Source organism: Canis lupus, chromosome 15 (assembly GCF_048164855.1).
Source record: "Canis lupus baileyi chromosome 15, mCanLup2.hap1, whole genome shotgun sequence".
Lineage (NCBI taxonomy): Eukaryota > Metazoa > Chordata > Mammalia > Carnivora > Canidae > Canis > Canis lupus.
Genome location: NC_132852.1, coordinates 39,160,273 through 39,181,332, shown reverse-complemented (window position 1 = coordinate 39,181,332; position 21,060 = coordinate 39,160,273). Strand labels below are relative to the sequence as shown.

The 21,060-nt window shown below is 41.5% G+C and overlaps 1 protein-coding gene across 9 annotated transcripts in view; it reads left to right on the top strand.

Moving 5' to 3' along the window:
* The first annotated feature begins 9,278 nt into the window (after positions 1-9,278).
* Positions 9,279-21,060, top strand: part of INTS10 (integrator complex subunit 10) — a 29,552-nt gene continuing 17,770 nt past the window's right edge. For 4 of the 9 annotated variants that reach the window (XR_012007741.1, XM_072776711.1, XM_072776709.1 and 1 more), the window contains exons 1-9: positions 9,281-9,497; positions 10,037-10,104; positions 11,283-11,386; positions 12,058-12,197; positions 14,410-14,491; positions 14,994-15,134; positions 15,548-15,719; positions 16,133-16,302; positions 17,228-17,361. Coding sequence is in view for 7 of the 9 variants with exons in the window: in XM_072776711.1 (XP_072632812.1) it covers positions 9,369-9,497; positions 10,037-10,104; positions 11,283-11,386; positions 12,058-12,197; positions 14,410-14,491; positions 14,994-15,134; positions 15,548-15,719; positions 16,133-16,302; positions 17,228-17,361 (1,140 nt within the window). In the remaining 2 variants the exon portion in view is untranslated. Of the gene's footprint in view, positions 9,498-9,802; positions 9,867-10,036; positions 10,111-11,282; positions 11,387-12,057; positions 12,198-14,409; positions 14,492-14,993; positions 15,135-15,547; positions 15,720-16,132; positions 16,303-17,227; positions 17,362-21,060 lie in introns of those variants that run through there. The other 5 variants (XR_012007740.1, XM_072776708.1, XM_072776713.1 and 2 more) reach the window with 4 other exon arrangements.

The following is a 21,060-nucleotide window of genomic DNA, read 5'->3' as shown; positions in this document are numbered from 1 at the left end:
ATGGCATGCAGGGAGGAGAAAAGACTTGGAACATCGCTGGATTGCTGTGGTGATGATAAGCAGGTTGGCAGCTTTGAAAAAGGGAAGCTTGGTATCTTGAACTTTCAATTCAAGGCATGGGTTGAAATGAGATGGCTTGTAATGACCTCCAAGGAGTTTGTTATCTCTTTCCTGCTGGGCTGCAATGACTGGGTATGGGGTGCCTATTCTGCAAGAGTCACCCCATTATCTCTCATTGTCTCCAGGGACAGAAAGAGTTAAATTTCAAAATGACAGAGTATTTGCATGGCCTTGAAGTGTCTCTCTATAGTTTACTCATTGCTGCCAGGGGGAAAAACAATAACAATGAAGAAATCAGACAACACCTTGAATGTGTCATCACCAGTGAGGGGCAGACCTGCATCGTATGCTTCCAGATGTGATCCTTGAGAAGGATAAAAACCACGTATGTAATATTCATTAACCTGGGAATGCATACCTGAATCTAAAGAAGGATCAGATGAGCACAGAATGAGGAACTTTCCATTTAAAAGAAAATAGAGGGGAGATATATTCTTCAAAAATATCAAAGCCATAAAAAACAAAGACAGACTGTAGAAATATTTTAGACTGAAGAACACTAAGTGAAAAGTAAATGCGATATCTGAGCCATGACTGGATTCTTCACTCAAGGGGGGAAATGCTATGAAAATTGGCATAGAGATGGTAGTTTGGATAAAACAAATTTACTGTGGCTAATGTAAGAGAATATCCATATTCTTAGAAAACACATACTGAAATATTTAGGAATAAAGGACCATGACAATGCAATCTAGTTTCAAATTGTTTGGTAAAAATATATATTATGTATACATACATATATATGCAGAGAGTGAGCAAAGAAAGAGAATATCATGCATATGACACAGCAAATGAAGTAAAATATGAACAGTAAGTGAAACTGGATGAAGGGTACATATTAGTTTGCTAGAGCTGCCATACAGGGGAGCCTGGGTGGCTCAGTTGGTTAAGAGTCTGCCTTCAGCACAGGTCATGATCTCAGGATCCTGGGATCGAGCCCTGTGTTGAGTTTCCTAAGCAGGGGGTCTGCTTCTCCCTTTGCCCCTCTTCCTGCTTGTGTTCTCTCTCAAAGAAACAAATAAAATCTTAAAAAAAAAAAAAAAAAAACACTACACACTAGTAGTATTACCATTGGCTTAAATGACAGAATATATTGTCTTACAGTTCTGGAGGCTAGCAGTCCAAGAACAACGTGTCAGCTGGTGTTGGTTCCTTCTAAGGGCTAAGAGTGATAAATTGCTTCAGGCCTGTCTCCTGACTTCTGGAGGTTTGCTCACAATCTTTGGCATTCCCTGGCTTATACTTACAACACTTTGATCTCTGGCTTCATGTTCACGTGGCATTCTCCCTGTATGCACATATGTCTCTATGTCTATATTTCCCCTTTTTGTATAAGGACACCAGTCTTACTGGATTAGGGCCTACACCAATGCAATGACCTCAAGTTTAAAGCTCGATGACTTCTGTAAAAACCTTGTTTCTTTTCTTTTCTTAATTCTGCTTTATTCATTCTATTTAAAGATTTTATCCATTTATTCGTGAGAGACACAGAGAGAGAGAGGCAGAGACACAGGCAAAGGGAGAAGCAGACTCCATGCAAGGAGCCTGACGCGGGACTGGATTCCGGGTCTCCAGGATCACACCCTGGGCTGAAGGCGGCGCTAAACCGCTGAGCCACTGGGGCGACCCAAGACCTTGTTTCTAAATAAGATTACCTTCTACAGTACTAGGGGCTTGGACTTCCACATATCCATTTTGGGGGGACATAATTCAACCTGTTACAGATATACAAATAATTTTTATAGTATTTTTATTTTGTAACTTTTCTGTAGGTTTGAAATTATTCCCAAGTAAAAAAAAAAAAATTTTTTTTAAGGAAAAGAAATTCCTGGGGTGCCTGAGTGGCTCAGGCAGTTAAGCAGCAGCTTTCAACTCAAGTGATGATGTTGAAGTCCTGGGACCAAGCCCCACGTCAGGCTCCCTGCTGCGCAGGGAGTCTGCTTCTCCCTCTTCCTCTGCCTCTCCCCCACTCATGCTCACTCTCTCAAATAAATAAATAAAATCTTAAAGAAAGAAGAAAAAAGGAAGAGATATTTCTGTTTGACCCAGAGAGTGAATTACAAAACCTATTCCAGGAATAAATAAAGGACTATGTCCCAAAGGAATCATTAGATTCAACCAGTGTGCATTCGTAAGACCTTTGGAATGGGTAATAAGGGCATTGTCCAGAAAGGACAAGTTGTAAAATTAGGTAGGGCCAAATGTATCCATATGCGTGTGCGCGCCAAGAACTCTAGATTCCATATGACCAGCAACAAAAATCTAGGAGCTGCTACTCAAATGTGCATGTTTTTGCCCCAATAGGGCCTTGCCAGAGGATCCATACAGCATCGCTATCTATCACATTTTTAATCCTATTGGATTTGTTCCAGTAGTTTCAGATCTGTCTTCCACCTTGGTCCTGAAGTGGCTGTGAGAGTACCAATGGTTCTAAGAGTTTGCTTGTTCAGTCTGGTTCAGAGGCGGCCTAGATTGAGATGCTGCAATTTTCCTAGCATACTTTAGAGAAAGGAGTCTGATGATTTAATGAAATGGGAATATTAGAGTTAATTCATAATGTGCAGCCTGCTTAGCCAACCCCTACCATACAACCCAGGATGGTCCAGAAATGCATTAATGAAGAGAGTACCCTCAGCCATAAAAATCTTTATGTTAACTGTTCTCTGTAGGCCAGAGATGCTGGTGGGAGATGTTGTCATAGAATTGTGTTTCCTGCACAGCAAAGGAAATTATCAACAAAATGAAAGGGCACCTTACTGAATGGAAGAAAATATTTGCAATCATATATCTGACAAGGGCTAATATCCAAAATATACAAAGAACACATATCTTATTAGCAAACAAACAATTTTATTTAAAAAGGGGCAGATGATCTGAATAGAATTTTTCCAAAGAAAACATACAGATGACCAACAGGCACATAAAAAGATACTTAACATCATTAATCATCAGAGAAATGCAAATCAAAACCACAATGAGATACCACCTTATCCCTGTTTAAAATGGCTAACACCAAAAAGGTAAGAAATAACATGTGTTGGTGAATATGTGGAAAAAAGGGGACCCTTGTGCACTGTCAGTGGGAATGCAAATTGGTGCAGCCACTATAGGAAACAGTATGGAGATTCCTCAAAAAATCATTTGTAGGACTACCATATGATCCAGCAATTTCACTTCTAGGTATTTATCTAAAGAAAATGAAAGCACTATTTCTAAAAATATATATGCACCCCCATGTTCACAGCGAACATTATTCACAGAGGCATTATTTACAATAGCAAAGATGTGGAAACCACCTAATCATTGATAGATGAATGGATAAAAAAGATGTAGTATGAATATACAATGGAATACTACTCAGCCATAAAAAAGAATGGAATTTTGACATTTGTGACAACATGGATTGACCTTGAGAGCATTATGCTAAGTGAAATATGTCAGAAAAAGACAAATACCATATGATCTTACTTATGTGTGGAATCTAAAAACCAAAACAAACAAAAACCTAAAACCAAAAAAGTCAAGCTTGTAGATACAGAGAACAGACTGGTGGTTGCCAGAGGGGAGGATGGTGAGGGGGATGCAAAATGGGGGAGAGGGTCAAAAGGTACAAAATTTTAGTTACTGAATAAGTAAACCATGGGGATATAATATACAGCGTGGTGACCATAGTTAATAATACTGTTTTGAATATCTGAAAGTTGCCAAGACAGTAATTTTAAAAGGCTTTACCACAAGAAAAAATGTTTTTTGTTAACAGTGAATGGTAACTATATGGATGGATGTTAACTAGACTTATTGTGGTGATCATTTCACAATACATACAAATGTTCAAACACTATGTTGTATACCTAAAACTAACATAATGTTATATGTCAATTATACCTCAGGGAAAAAAAATAATGCAAGAATTGGGTTTCCTGATTCCAATAGGAATAATGGGATCCCTGTGTAGTAGAGATCAGGTGGCAACACTTGACCATTAGAGAGAAAGTGGAGACAATGACCATAATAAGCTTCAGGGACACAGTGGCAATCAGAGCATTATGGCCCTCAGAGGTGTGTGGCAGTGGTTAATTGATCATGAAGTTCCTCAGAATAAGATAGATGGGCAGCCTACTGATTCATAAAATCAGAGAAACTCTAAACCAAGTGAGCAGCAATTTGACTTTAGTGACTGTTTATGTAAAGTACCCAATTCCTAGACTCAAGTCAGTTCAGATTCAGGGTTCTGTACCCAAGGTAGAGGCTACATCCCTTTGAAAAAGCACTTTGTGGACACCTGAGTGGCTCAGTTGGTTGAGCGTCTGCTTTTGGCTCAGGTCATGATCCCAGAGTCCTGGGATTGAGTCTCACGCCAGGCTCCCCACAGGGAGCCTGCCTCTCCCTCTTCCTGTGTCCCTGCCTCTCCCTGTGTGTCTCTCATGAATAAATAAATAAAATCTTAAAAAAAAAAAAAAAAAAGAAGGAACGAAGGAAGGAACGAAGGAAAGAACGAAGGAAGGGCAAGCACTTTGCAAAAGACATCTGGATGGTACAGTCAATTAAGCATCCAATTCTTGGATTTTGGCTCAGGGTCATGGGATTTAACCGTGAGTCAGGCTCCACGCCCAGCATGGAATCTGCTTAGGACTCTCCCTGTGCTCCTCCCCTGCCACATGTGCATGCACACGAATGCATACACACACACACACACACACTCTCTCTCTCTCTCTCTCTCAAATAAATAAATAAATCTTTAAAAACAAAGAGAAAGAAAAAGACTTTGCAACTTTGCCAGAATTTCATATCATGAATCTTCCTTAAAGCCTTCCACAGAGGATGTGCAACCATTAATTGGGGTGATAGGCACTGAGGAAGAGAAAACCTGGGTTCCTCAAGGTAATTAGATAATGAATTAATGTGGATTAATTCTGAGTTAGTTAATTAAGTCTGAATATCATTCAGAGGCTGCCAAGGGCCCACAGCACTATCTTGGCCTACCAGTCAGGTCATAAGTGGTGTCTTGGTCCATGGCTATCTCACAGTATGTCCAACAAATCTCACAGAAAATGATCCTATAATTATTTCTCCACAAACATACTTAGCAACTAAAGAAAGAATCCTCTGATTCTTTTCCTAACAAAGTAAGACCCATTGTGTAGGGAGGGTAGAATAAGAAAGTCTCTGTTATTGGGCAGCCTGGGTGGCTCAGAGGTTTAGCGCCGCCTTTGGCTGGGGGTATGATCCTGGAGACCTGGGATCAAGTCCCATATCGGGCTCCCTGCATGGGGCCTGCTTCTCCCTCTGCCTGTGTCTGTGCATCTCTCTCTCTGTGTATGTCTCTCATTAATAAATAAATAAATAAAGTCTTTAAAAAAAAGTCTCTGTTATTGAAAGATGCATGGTAGGTGATTCCCATTACATCCCACTTAATTCAACTGCTGGTTCTTCCTTGAAAAAGCAGATGGATCTTGGAGAATGACTATGAGTTATCATGAACTTAACGAGGTATTCGTGTTAACTGCAGGTACTGTTCCAGATGTATATCTTTACTTTGTAGTAAAGCAAATTAGCACACTTCCGATATGTGGTAAGCAAATGATAAGTTGTATGGGGTCCATAGAATCCTATGCCTGTGACATAGGTATATTGTGTGGAGCTTCTGACAGGGGCCAAAAGGAGAACTACAGTGCAAGCCCAAAGGAAGCCCATTTGAGAAGCGGCTCCTTAGGCAGCCCGGGTGGTTTAGCGCTGCCTTCAGCCCAGGGTGTGATCCTGGAGACCCGGGATCAAGTCTCACGTTGGGCTCCCTGCATGGAGCCTGCTTCTCCCTCTGCCTGTGCCTCTGCCTCTCTCTCTCTCTGTCTCTCTCTCATGAATAAATAAATAAAATCTTAAAAAAAGAAAAGAAAAGAAAAAAGAAAAGAAAAGAAAAGAAAAGAAAAGAAAAGAAAAGAAAAGAAAAGAAAAGAAAAGAAAAGAAAAGCAGCTCCTAGATTGCTACTGGATCCTGGTCAACATTGACCCCTGACCTAAGGGATATCAACTGACCTGTGATCTGAGGTGCCCATCATGAACTTGCTATTATCTAAAATATTATTTATAGTCCCATAATAAAGATGGGAGTGTATACTATCATTCTACTATTTAGTGGAAATACAGTAAATAAGAGAGAGCCTGAGCAGGTCTGAAAATCACAAGAAATGTTCATAAGCATGGCTCAGAGTCCCATGTAGATACGTCTATTGCTTTACCACCTCTCCATGAGCTCACATTGTGGCCTCATGAGAGTACCTGGTATACACAAGGGTGTGTACAGTGTGCTTGCATCTGGAAGTGGGTGACCACCAAATGGCAGCCACACTCAGAGTTAGCCCTAAAAACACAATAAAAGAAAATATCTCGGGCAACCCAGGTGGCTCAGCAGTTTAGCGCACCTTCAGCCCAGGGCATGATCCTGGAGACCCGGGATCGAGTCCCATGTCGGGCTCCCTGCATGGAGCCTGTTTCTCCCTCTGCCTATGTCTCTGCCTCTCTCTGTGTCTCTCATGAATAAGTAAAATTTTTTTTAAAAAAGGAAATATCTCCAGCAGGTAGAACTTTGGGTAGCTCATCCAATGATCCACTCTGGAAAGACAGTCTGAGGTATTAATCTCTACTGACATGAGAAGTCACTGGCAGATTGTCTGACAGATCAAGGACTTAGAGCAAAATTGGAAGATTGGTGAAAAAGAGACTTGGGACTAATATGGACTCTCAGAATGGGTACAAAATGTAAAAGGCAGTTGTATTTTACATAATTGCTTCCCAGAGGACATCCACAGCAAAGAAGATGCTCACTAATCAGGTGGTAATAAGATGACTCATCCCGTGGATGTCAGTCTATCTCTTTCCTCAGCCAGTGTTTGCTCAGTGGATCCATGGAAAAAGTGGCATGACAGCAGAAATGCTATGTGTACAGCAGGGATGCTATGTGTGAGCTCAACATGAACTTCCCCTCACCAAGGATGGTATGACTGGAGCTACCACTGAGTGTCCAAAAGGCCAATGGCAGGAGCCAAAACCAGACCCCCAAAATGGCACCATTTCCTCAGTAGGGAGCAGTCAGCTAGGTAGTGAAAAGCTGATTACTTTACACTGGACCTGTTCTTCAGGGAGAAGGGAGTGATTTGTCTTTACGGGAATTCATACTACTCAGATTTGCCCCCATAACATTCTGCGTGTTCCACCATTCATGCACTTACAGACACCTTATTCATCACCATCGTATCCCATACAATATCACTTCAAGGCCCAAGAACTCATTTTTATGGCAAAAGAAATGTGGCAGAGGGAACAGGCACAACACATTCACTGGTCTTACTCTGTTCCCAACACCCAGAAGCAGGTGGCCTGATAAAATGGTAGAGTATGGTCTACTAGAAGCTTAATAAAGGTGTCAACTAAATCACATCCCATGAGGTCGGGGCACTGTTCTCTCCAACACAGGATATGCTTTAAACCAAGCAGGGGTGGGAGGAGACAGTGGCTCCTCAAAATATGCCCAATAACCCACTAATGGAATTTTTTCTGTCTCTATTAAATCTTGTGCCCTGCAAATTTGGAAGTCCTAATTCTGAAGAGAAGAGGGTAACCACCAGGGAATGTGTTCAGGATTCCACTGAATTGGAAGCAAGATTGTCACCTGACCATTTTGAGTAAAGGAGAAGATATTTAAAAGTGCTGTTTTTACAATGGTATCATAAGCAAAATAGCAAAATAAAAGAGCTGTGACTTTAATAAATTTGATAGCACTTTTTTTTTTTTAATACTGCTGCTTTGTGCCTACCCTTTCTGGTACTTCTCTCTAAAATTAGCATACTAACTCACCACTCACTTTAAGATTGTTTATTTATTTATTTTTAAGATTTTATTTACTTATTCATGAGAGACACGAGAGAGAGAGAGAGAGAGAGAGAGAGAGAGAGAGAGAGGCAGAGACACAGACAGAGGGAGAAGCAGGGTCCTTGAGAGGAGCCAGATGAAGGATTCCATCCCTAGTTTTCCAGATCACAACCTGAGCAGAAGGCAGACACTCAACCACTGAGCCACCCAGGCGTCCCTAAGATCATTTATTTATAAATTATCACAATTTATAAGAATGTATTAGACCTTATATATACCCATGAATAGTAATGTATATATTCATAATGTATTTAAAATATAATTTGTCATGTATATAAATACCCAGTAATTTCTATCTTTAAAACATACCAGCTTTGAATCCTTAATCTCTTGGCTTTAAATCAAATAAATCAAAGATATCAGTCGTAAATAGAACTTGCTAAAACTTTTTGCATATAGAACTTGGATTGAAAACAAATGAATCCGCATCTTGGTACATTTTTCCTAGTAGACAGGTAAGTATTGCTTCTCTAGCTCTTAAATGCGGCCTCTCCTTCACCAGAGCAGGGAGACGATTTTGTTTTCCTCCTCTGAGATGGAAAACAAATCTGGCGTTTGGGTGAAAATGACACTGATCTGATGGGAAAGAGATCATTAAAATGGCCTGTTTTTCCTTAGGCCACCTCATCGTCAACCCTCTGCTGGGACAGGAATCATCTTTGCAGCTCCCACTGCATGCAGCAGAGCACTTCCCAAGTGCTCGGTACTGCAACAGCTCAGTGCCTGTGGCAAAAGTCAGCGAATAAAGACGCGAGAACAGATTGTGGACATATTCAGGAAAGACAAAATGTGCCAGAACAAGCGCTAAGAACGACCCTGCCCTCTGTGCCTTGCACCCTCAGCCGGCCCCAGACTGTCGGCTCGTAAACCTAATCCCGGGCAAGGACCCGGGCCAGGTTAGGTTCCTCCACTCCTCCCGGGCCGAGGGAGCTCCGCGCCCCGCCCCCGCCGCTCTCTAGGCCGCCCGGGACCCTCGGGGACCCCCGGGACCGCCCCTAGGCTACGAGAGCCTGCGGAGGGAGCTCGGCGACTACAGGCTCGCGCGCAGGCTCCCTGGCTGGAACAGTCACGCTGGAGCCCGCGAGAGTGCGATTCCCTTCTCCACATTTTGGAGGTGACCGGGAAAAGACCGCACAGAAATCCTGGTCCCCGGAGGCGGCGGGGGCTGGGCGGTTCCTCGCAAAACCCGGAGAGCTGTTCCGGATCGGCCAGCCCGACATGCGCAGAAGGTACCCCCGCGGCGGCGGCGGCGGCGGCGGCGGCGTCTCTAGAGCCGGAAGGTAAACGGCCTGTGCTGCCGGCGGCCGGGCGCCTCCGGGGTCATGTCGGCCCAGGGTGACTGCGAGTTCCTGGTGCAGCGAGCCCGGGAGCTGGTGCAGCAGGACCTGTGGGCAGCCAAAGCGTGGCTCATCACGGCCCGCAGCCTCTACCCCGCCGACTTCAACATCCAGGTGAGGTCCGGGCGGCCGCGCGGTGGAGGGGCGGGCGCTTCGCAGGCCCCCAGCCTCGGGTCCCTCTCCTCTCACCCCTGCCCGCTCCCCGACCCCCCGCGCCCGCCCTCCCCCCGCGAGACCCGCACCGTGACCCCGCTGGAGGCCGGCCGGGCGGGGGACTGCAGGCAGGGGTGCCCTGCTGCCGGCTCGGTGGCCGGATGGCACCGCGGCGCCCCGGGAACGGCGCTCGCTCCTCGTTTGTCAGCGCGGCGGCCATTTGTGCAGCGCTTGCTGCTTTGGGCACGTCATCCCGCCGGCCTTGGGGACCGAAGGGTGGTGAGGGAGCCCGAGGGTCGCATGCTAGGCCCCGGGGCCCTGCGTAACCAGGTGATGCTCAGGGGTCAGGCCCCCGGGCTGGGGGTGCGGGGTGCTGGGTGCAGGTTGGGACCGCGGAGCCAGGACCAGCCCCGGGCGGAGTCGTGACCCGCCCCCCTCCCCCCCCCCCCGTGTCGGCCGTTCTCTCTGTGACCCGTGGGTCTGATGTCTGTCTATTGCAGTACGAGATGTACACCATCGAGCGGAACGCCGAGAGGACTGCCACCGCCGGGAGATTGCTCTACGACATGTGAGTGTATGTGGTGACCTCAGCCGGCCCTGCCCTGAACCTCTCAGGAGGCTGTGTGTGTGAGTGAGAGGAGATCTTTAAGATCACCTCCCTGCTCTGAACCCTGGTCTTGAGGCCAGGCCTTCAGTTAACTGCCGGCATTCCTACTCTGCAAGAAGTCTTCCTCTGTTTTATTCTTGTCAAAATTTTTCTTTCCAATAATCCGTTTTATTTTGGAAATAATACAAGCTCTTTGCAGTTCAAACACTGCTGAAGGATAGAGAGTGACACATGAAGGTCCCTCTGACTCAACCAAAGTTCTGTGTGTCTGTATACACATGTAGACACAGGACCATACAGACAGGTGGGGTTTTGTGGGGAAGGGTCACAACAAAACTACTCATCATCTGCTGCAGCGTACTCTCTTCACCCAGTGGAATGGAGGGACGCCTTTATTTTTCAGTATGCATACTGTATTTGATATATGGATTATATCTTTTTCATATTTGCATGTCAATAAGCAATTTTGTATGCATATTTTGGTGTTTTTCTATAGAGTCCATTCTTAAACATTGATTTTCACAGTCAAGTATGTACACGTTTTATATGTTGACACACTATCGAATTACTCTCCAAAAAAACGCTATTCCAGTTTACCTTTCTACTAACAATGTATAAGAGTGCCCATTTTCATGGATATTATCAGTCTTTCTTATCAGATTTTAATTTTTGCCAATGTGATAGAAAGTGGTATCTTTTTATTTATTTATTTATTTATTTATTTATTTATTTTTATATCTTGTTATTTTTAAAAATTTCTGTTCATTGTATTACTAATAAGACTGAGTATCTTCTCAAGTGTTCTCTCTTGGCTGTCTGTATTCTTTCTGTGATTTGTCTTTGCCCACTTTTTGGTTTTTTTTCTTTGGGTTCTTTTCTCTTGTTGATATTGAGAAGTGCTTTATGTATTATGGACATTTGTCTTTTTTCACTTCTAAGAACCTCCAAAGACTTTTGGATTAACTTCATTTTCCTTAATTAGTTTCTATTTTTATATGCTTTTTGATTTGATTTGGTATATCCACATATTTACTTGGAATAAAGAAAAATGTTTATCTCTTCTAGTGCCAATGTTCTTTTCTTCTTCTAATACTATGTAGATTCTGACGTTTTAATTTAACACATTCATTTTAAAATAGGTTTGTGAATTTCCCTGACCAGCCAGTGGTATGGAGAGAAATCAGCATTATTACATCAGCACTGAGGAACGATTCACAGGATAAACAAACCCAATTTTTAAGAAGTAAGAGCAGAGTGACACTTAATGATGTAAAATTTCTGTTTCTAGAATACTAAGTTATATACCATAATTGCAAAAAAACTCACATCTGTGGTATTGGTACACAAATGTGTGTTTTGTTCTTGACAACTCAGGTCTACAAATGGTGTCATTTAGTCCCTTGAGCATTTGCTTCGAAACCTCTAACCTTCCTTAAAGTGTGTGGTTGTATCAGCCCAGGGAATTAAAGATGTTTTTAACAGGTTTTGCAATGATCAGAAAGCATCTGTAGATGAGGCAGATGTCCACAAAACAGGAGGAGACTTTTAGTGATTTATGACCTTTCTTGTTAACCTTCACTCTGTGTTGGTTGCTTTAGCCAATCAAAGATTTCCTCTTTGAGGAACCAAAGCACATCCTCTTTGTCTCAGCCAACAGCAAGCACTGTTGTGACCCTTCACAAGCACCATTCTTGTCTTCTGGATCCAATAAGGCTTCCAGATGTTTTAGGGTCTTGCAGCAAACCTGTGTCCAATACCATCTGACCCAAAAGCCTTCTAGGTTGTAGATAAAACCAAACAATGATCCTAAATGTAGTATTTACTGTTTTGTACGTGAAAATACCTTATTTCCTCTTTAGCTTCAGGATCTTCTTTCTTAAAGAAATTTTTTAAAGTTAAATGTGTTATGTACAGGTTTATTTGAAACTCTCCCTGGTCGAGTCCAGTGCGAAATGTTACTAAAGGTTACGGAACAATGCTTCAACACATTGGAACGATCAGAAATGTTGCTTCTACTTTTGAGACGCTTCCCTGAAACAGTGGTGCAGCATGGGGTATGATTTTGATCCTTTCCTCTTTCTTAAGAGAAAATGAAATCGATCAATACATTCATTAGTTGGGTCAAAAGCTATAGTGTATATTCTTCTAAAGCAGAGATTCTAAAGAGCACTAAGCAAGATTGAACTTAAATCAAGGAATCTGTCAGTAAAGCTAAAGGGATTTCACTGTTTTCAAACTTTATAAATTTCCAGTAGAAGTGTAAGGAACACTTACACTGATTGATTTGCCTTATTGCAATCAGTGTAAGGAAAAAGTCACCAAGCTTTGACACTGCTGTTTATTTGCAATCTGTGTAGTAAAGTTTTTTTAAAAATCCTATTCCAGGGATGCCTGGTGGCATAGTCAGTTGAGCATACAGCTCTTGGTTTCAGCTCAGGTCCTGATCTTAGGGTTGTGAGGTTGAGCCCTAAGTCAGCTCCAGCTCAGCATGGAGTCTGCTTAAGAGTCTCTCTCCCTCTCTCTGCCCCACCCCCACCCCGTGTACACTTGCTGTTGCATGTTCTCTCTCTCAAAAATAAGTCTTTTTTAAAAAATCCTATTCCACGGTGCCTGGGTGGCTCAGCGGTTAAGCGTCTGCCTTCAGCTCAGGGTGTGATCCTGGAGTCCCAGGATCAAGTCCCATATCGGGCTCCCTGCATGGAGCCTGCTTCTCCGTCTGCCTCTCTCTCTGTGTCTCTCATGAATAAATAAATAAAATATTTTTTAAAAAATCCTCTTCCATTGTAGTCAACAGTGTGTTTGAATTTAACTGAGAGCCGTAGTCTGTTGTCTTCATAGGCATGTTTTTCATGTGCTTTTCCCTCTGTTCCTTGTATATGTAATAATAATTGAGTGCTAGTGGCAGGCATTGGTGTTCGGTATCTCCTTCCATACTCTCTGAACCCCTTGAGGTAGGCAGTATCCCACTTTACTGATGAGGAAACTAAATCTTAAATATGTTAGTTCCCATAGCTAGTTGGTGGAAGATTCAGGGTTCAAGTAATGAACTCTATAAATTCATACTCTATTGTTTATTCTTTCCCACACTATCTTTCAAGTTTCTGGCCCTAGTTAACCTTTTCTATACCTCCCTATATTAGCTTCTAGGGCTGCTATAACAAAGTCCCAGAAAAACGAGTGGCTTAAAACAACTGAAATTTATTCTCCCTCCATTCTGGAAGTTAAAAGTCCAAAAGCAAGGTGTGGGCAGAGCCATGCTCCCTCTAAAGGCTCTAGGGAGAAATCCTTCCTGCCTCTCCCTAGCTTCTGGTGGTCACCAGCAATCTTTATCATTTTTTGTTTTGCACCTATATCATTCTGATTTCTGCCTCTGTTATCATATGGCTTTCTTCCCTGTGAGTCTGTGTTCCTGTGTCTTTACATGACTGTAAGGATTGTAATCATTGGATTTAGGGCCTGCCCCAACCCAGTATGCCCTCATCTTAAGTAATTGCATCTACAAAGACCTTCCTTTTTTTATAAGATAAAATATATGTAAGGTTACATTCTGAGACTTTGAGTGGACATGAATTTTGAGAGGATGCTATTCAACCCAATATGTTCCTTGATCATTACTCAACCTTTAGCTTTTTGTGTTATATTATCTTTTCCATTGTTTTACCCCTACCCGTGTATTGCCAAGTGATCCCAAGGAAGATAGTGCAGATGTCTGGGTGGATTTTGATAAGCCTATCTACTCTGCTAGGGAATGCATAGCAGAAAGTAATGGAAAGGTGGCCTTAAAAGTCAAAAAGTATGTCCAGCCTAACCCAGGCTGAGTGACTGGCTACTCCTGACAACTCTTGAAAGTGATAAGGTTTGTTGACATAATACATCTTGATCTAGAGAGCACAGTTTCTACATTCTGTAGAAAATCTCTATATCTCTTTTATCATTCTAACTAGTTCTAGTGCTTCCTCTTAGTTTCTGTAAACATTTTGTTAGCATTTTAATATTGCTAGTTCAGAAGATAATAAGCAAGACAAAGCAGTCAGTGGTCAGATGAATTTGGGGTTTCCTTCTGGGCCTTGTGGCTGATGTATTTCTTTGTTTCCTAATCTTTAAAATGAGAGTATTTGTTTCTTGGGGAAGTTGGCATACACAAACTGGTAAATTTAAAAAGCCATTTCTGAAAAAAATAAAAATAAAAAAAATAAAAAGCCATTTCTGTATGTAATTCCGACATCTTAAACTGTAACACATTTAAGTGATTATATTTTGAAACAGGTGGGCCTTGGGGAAGCATTATTAGAGGCTGAAACTATTGAAGAACAAGAATCTCCTGTTAACTGCTTTAGAAAATTATTTGGTAAGAAAATTTTTATTTTGTTTTAGTTCCTTGTGGTGAGTAGAATATGCTGGAATAAATATCATTTAAGGGATGAGGTCATTTGTGGAAAGGAAAGGAACTTTTCATATTAGGAAATTTAAGTCCTTGTTTATTTTAGTCCGAAAAACATTTAAACAACTTCTGGATTTTTATTATGTAATATTTGGTATCCGAAAGAATATGTATAGTCATAGATGTAAGTATGAAAAATAATAATAAACATCTGAATTGTTGCCCAGTGTAAGAACTAGGCCCTTTTCCATAATGTAAAAAAATCTGCCTATGGATTTCCATGCTAACTCCATCCACTGGTATCCCTGTGCACTGCAGTTTTTAAATAAATATGCCATAAAGGGTTTTTTTTCTATATATTTTAGATACCACAGTAAATGAACTCTAAAATAAATTTTGTTTCTTCTATCAGAATTGTAGGGCAGACAGACAACTTAAATTTTTTTTCCTTATCTTTCCTCTTCAACAGTTTGTGATGTCCTTCCTCTAATAATTAACAACCATGATGTTCGATTGCCTGCCAATTTATTATATAAGTACTTAAACAAAGCAGCTGAATTTTATATCAATTATGTCACTAGGTCTACTCAAATAGAGAGTCAGCATCAAGGTAAGTGAGAATATCCTGTGATTTTATTTTTACAGACTCTAGTAAATTACAAACTCAGAAATCCCTCATCGTTCTGGTTTTTCTCATACTAGTTTGATAGTGTTCTAAAGGTGATTTCCTAGAAAAAATACTACAAGTAAGAAATGAGACTTTTGGAGCCAGTTTTACCCTTTGGAACAGTCAACTTGCTGAACCATAATGTTAGTGTACTGAGCTTCCTCCACATACCACAGCTCAAAATGCATTTCTTGCTATACTCATGGCCAATTGTGGGTCTTTAAAACACATAATGTGTTGTGATTCTGTGCTCTTGCCTTTGGAATAGGGATTCAGACTTTGTCATTTTCTGTCAAGTACCACATACATAGTAAGTGGTAAGAATAATTGTAGGCTACTTTGTTCTCATTTCCCAGGTACCCAGGAAGCATCTGATTTAATGTCACCTAGCAAACGGAGCTCTCAGAAGTATATAATAGAAGGGCTGACTGAAAAATCGTCCCAGATTGTGGACCCTTGGGAGAGGTTGTTTAAGATTTTAAATGTTGTTGGAATGCGATGTGAATGGCAGATGGACAAAGGAAGACGGTAAGAAAATTGTTCATTTCCAGAATTGCTTAGCTAGCCTTCTGATATCGTAGTCCCAGGATCTTTAAAGGCAAAAACGCTCTCTTAAAAAGCATATAATAAGTAGATACGCTTTTCTTGGTTATTGTCAAGGTTACTTCTGTAACCTTGGTATTTATGCAAAGAGGGTGCACTTTATTAAAATATTTCCCAACGGAAATATGAACTCTCAAGAGCTGGAAGCACTCCTTGGCATTCAGAGCAAAGAGTAGCTACTTTATCATGGTCTGATCACTCCTCTAATTTGGAAGGGGAATTACACATACCTCCAGCTACATTTGCTAAATGTCATGCTTCTATTGGGGCTTTTCTCTAGACCGTTTGCCAAAAAGCCCAGGGTAATTAAATAATCTTTCTCATCCTTCATCTTTCAGAAGCTATGGTGATATTTTACACAGAATGAAGGATCTCTGCAGATACATGAACAATTTTGATAACGAAGCTCATGCAAAGTATAAAAACCAAGTGGTTTATTCCACTATGTTGGTCTTCTTTAAGAATGCATTCCAGTATGTCAACAGCATACAACCATCTCTATTCCAAGGTTGGTCGAAGAACTTTAGAGTCTCCCAAAATACTGGCTTCAGCTGGAATGATGAAGATAAAAATGTTTACCTTAACATTGTTCTTGAATCCAAATAATTGTGGGGCGACACTAGTGCTTTTTTTAAGTTGTTGGTAGTTTCTATGTATTTTCATTTAAAATTTCTGTATTGGAGTATTTGGGTGACTCGGTTAAGTGTCTAAGTCTTGATCTCGGCTCAGGTCTTGATTTCATGGTTTGTGAGTTCGAGCCTCACATGCTCAATGCCACGCATGGAGCCCACTTGATTAAGTAACTAATTAAGTAATAAAATTTCTATATCAGAGGATGTAGTGGTACTATGAATAAATATACAGATATTTAGTGCCTCTATTTTGAAAAAGCAACAGATGTAGCAGAGTACTGAAGTAGATTTTACAAAGATTTTGCAATAGACGAAGATTTTTTTAAATAATATTTTTGCATATAAATTCTTAAAAATGTGAAAATAGAAAGGTAAGAGTGAAATCACCTACCCATCCACTATAACACAGCTCTCATTTTTGTGTATGACCTTAGTCTTTCACATATTTAGGTTTTGTTTGGAGTTTGTAGCTATAAGGTATTAACATATAACTTCACAGTCTTAAGTGTCTCACTAATTTTCTGATTCGTGATCACTCTAAAAAATTTGTATATACATAAGAACAAATACAGAGAGGGAACTTTGACCTGTAGTCTGTCATTGAGAGAGAACCTTTATTAATAATTTGGTGTATATCTGTACAGTCTTTTTTCGTATTCATGTTTGTCTACCTGAGATCAAACTGAACATACTTTTTCATGACCTTTATTTTAAATGACTGCTGAGTAAACTTCCACTTAATACTAAGTTTTCTTTTCTTCGCTGCATTTTTAAGTATTGGTGTTTTCCCCCTATCCGTAGGTCCTAATGCCCCAAGCCAAGTGCCACTGGTTCTTCTTGAGGATGTGTCAAATGTGTATGGTGATGTAGAAATTGATCGTAACAAACATATACATAAAAAGAGGAAACTAGCTGAGGGAAGAGAGAAAACCATGGTAATCCTTTCAGATATGATTAACAGATTATATGTTTATGGTTTGTTGAAAATGAATGTAAAATACAGCTTTGGAGCTAAATTGATAAAGCTTGGGTCTTTTAATTATAATTACTATGTAAATCAGTGGTTCTTAACTGGAGGTGAGACATTTGGCAGTATCTGAGGACATTTGATTTCCATGGCTTGGTGGGACGGAATTGCTATTAGTATCTACTTTGTAGAGGCCTCCCTGGCATCCCTTGCTGCTAACTGTGCCACAGTGCACAGGACAGCCCCACAGCAAAAATTTGTCCAGCCCAAAAGGCCGATGTAAAGAAACCCTGGTATAAGTTAGTTCTACCTGTCATGACTGTATGGCATCAATTAAAGGTAAAAAGCAAAGCCAAATGAGCTGCTTTGAACACGTAGACAGGGTGCTGTGCTGAGTCCTGGTCTCAGAATGGAAAGGGCCGAGGTGTTCTGGCTAGAAAGTCATTACAACCTAAGGAGATGTGTTGGAAAGGTTTCATGAAGGAAGTCAGCATTTGAAATCAGCCTTGAAGGATATAGAGGGTTTTGTCATTTGGAATTGGGGAGGTGGGTTTTGTGAAGATAAGACAGTTTGCACAGACATGTGGGACGCCAGAGAATGTGAGGAGCCATTGATCTTATGATGGGGCCAGGCAGCAGGCTGGGCAGAACAGTGATCTTTCAGCTTATTTTACAGCAGAGTGATGCTTTCAATGAAAGCTTAGTGGAGGTGCAGTGTGTAAGAGGATAGTGGAGGTCAGGAGTCCGCAGACAACTTCTGCGAAGGGCCAGGTAACAAACAGTTTAGGGTTTACAGGCCCCACTGTCTCTGTTGCAGCTGCTCAGCTCTGCTGTGACAGTACGAAAAATAGCCATAGACAATAGGAAACAGATGAGGTGGCTATGTTCTAGGAAAACTTTATTGCTAAAAACACCATCTGGCCTGTAGGTCCTAGTTGGCTGTGTAGTACAGAATGGAGCAGAGAAGGTGAAGCCTTTCTGAAGGCTTGTGAGGTTATTAAACCTGATAAACTCATTTGTTTCCTCCCACAGAAAATGCACACATGCACAATTTCACCAGTAATTTCAGAAGTTCAGAGATGCTTTGAATTCCAGCCACGAGCCCCAGGTTGAGAACTCTGCTTAACTAGGCTTTTCCAGATGCCGTCAGCTCTCCCTCTGGTTTCCGTGAATGTGTAGTCTGTCCAGGCACCTCATGTTAAGACCATAGACACCCTTCCTGCCAGGTGGATGATAGGTTGTCTAGTACTAGTTTTGTCTGAAAGCAATGACATGCCCTATACAAATCAGTATAAGTAACACAACTCCATCAGTTTGTTCTCTCCATCACCACCTCTTGCTCCCTGTCCAAGCCATCCATATGTCACAAGAGCTGTCATCTTGTCTCCCTGCTTGCACTCTAGCTCCTTACAGTCTCTTCTTGTCCCAACAGCTCTAGTGATGTTTTTTTAAAGACAAGTCAGACATCATTCCCCTGCTTTACCACCTCTAGTGGCTTCCCATCATGCTCAGAATAAACTCAAACTCTCCACTTTGGCTCCAGAGCAGTTATTGAGCAGGCCTTTGCATGCTGCAGACACACTGGCCTCTCTGAGCAGCTGTAGTGCTCTGAGCCCCTTCCTGCCCCTGGATGTCTGCCTCCGAGCTGTGCTCTCTACCAGCCTGTGTCCTTGTCACTGAGTTGTCAGCCCAGGCATTTCTCCCTCTGAGGCCTAGAGATGCCCAACCAGTTTTCTCTATTACTCTTATTTCAATTCTGCATACCCCCTATTGCTGCCTACTTTCTGGTTTAGTCATTTGCTGGTTTACTGTCTGTGTCTCCTCATAAGCTCTGTACAAGTTCTGTGGGGCCAAGGACGTTGTCCATCTTCTATTCTGGACATCAGGATAGTGCTTGAGCTGCAGCTAGTGAATGAGAGATTCCCAGTCTTTCTTCTCTGACTCAGCGTCCAGCCATGGAATAGCTGTTTAAACCCTCTGGCCCTCTGGTTCCTTCTGTTTTTACCTCTCCTGGGTCATCTAGGAGGCCCTGCTCTCATACTCTACTCCTCCAACCAACTTGGGTTTCCATCTGTTTTTGTTTTTACTCTTTTAACTGATCTTTCCTGGTTTTCACTCTATCCTACAGTCTGCCCCTGACCTGCCACAAGTCCAGTCATGTCTATGTGTGCCATCACAGCAGAGGACATAAAGCTCAGCCTATAGACTTGTCTTGTCTTACACATAGTGTTTTGTTTCTTTCCATTATGTAGCATGTAAAAATTGGGAGATTTCCCACAATAGTTGAGACGTCTGACTTCTCCTTAGTAATTGGAATGTCTGATACACTGGGCCAGATGGAGGCTGCCCTCTTCAGACAGGTATACACTCTCCACCCAGCCTAAGTCCCTGGCTTGTGTGACATGTCAGGTGGCTGGGAGGGTGGGGGCGCTGGCCTCTCCTGTGGACTGTGTGTTCTCTACCCATACATACTTATGTATGTTCCCTATAGTCAGGGTTCTTGCTTACAGCATCTGGCCAAAACTTCAGAGTGTATGTTTGCACTTCAGAATCCATTTCAGAAACTGGAAACAATTCCCACCATATCTGAGGTCCCTTCCATAAACTTCCAATCTTGTTTTGAGGCAGGAATATTTTCTGTAAGTTGGAACAATGAATTGCACATCCATATTAGTATATTCTCTCAGTTTGGCAACATGTGGCAAGGAACTAGACCCTGATGAAGCAGGATACCTAACAGGTTTTGAGTATGTGTCATTACTGAGGGAGGATAAGAATATGGCGCTAAATAGAGTGGGTAGGGAGGGTCCCCAAGCATCAAGGATAAGCAGGATAATACCAGGCTCTGAAAGTGGGGGAGAAAGGTGGGTAGTGGGAGGGAGGTGCTTATTTTTTCTGAGATTAGCTTGAGGAATGGAGCTTTCAGCTGAAATGTTTGTACATAGATTTAAATGAGCATAGTGGTGTAAAAATATGATGGAGAATTTAATTTGGGTCATTAAGTTAGTAAAATAATCTAGATGGAATAAGAGTCAAGAATTTCTCAGCAAAATAAAATTAAGTGGAGCTGTTTTACCTTTACTATTTTTTGGCAAGCTGTCTGACCATGCTTACTGGTGCTTATAATAGGTGTAATTCTCTGAGAGCTCTCTTTTCTTTGATTTTATATTTCTTGAGATGAAGAGCAAGGAAAGTAGGACTCTTTATTGTAAAATACAGAAAGCATTAATAGATGAGTACTGGCAAACCTACTTCCCGGCCGACACTTTGCATTGGGAGAGCAGAGCTAGAGAGGACTGGCCGTGAGAGAAGCTATGTATAGGGAACAAAAGACAAGTAAAAGTCATTTCTCTGATTCTTAGGGCATTTGGGCATTAATTTTATTCCTCTACGTGATAAACTTCTTTCGAAGCAAATTAAATGATTTCACACATGGAAAAATAAACTATAAAACATATGCTACTTTACCTGTATCTCTGAATGTAAAACTCTTTATTTGGGGCTTTAATAACATCGATATGTTCTTAAACTATTGCAAATTTTAACCCCATAGCTTTACTTAGAAGTCAACATCAGCTTAGAATTTATCAGAAAAATATAAGCTTAGTTTTTAAGGTAAAAAATTAAATGTGTGAGAGTGAAAAGATGAAAAATTTATATTAATTTT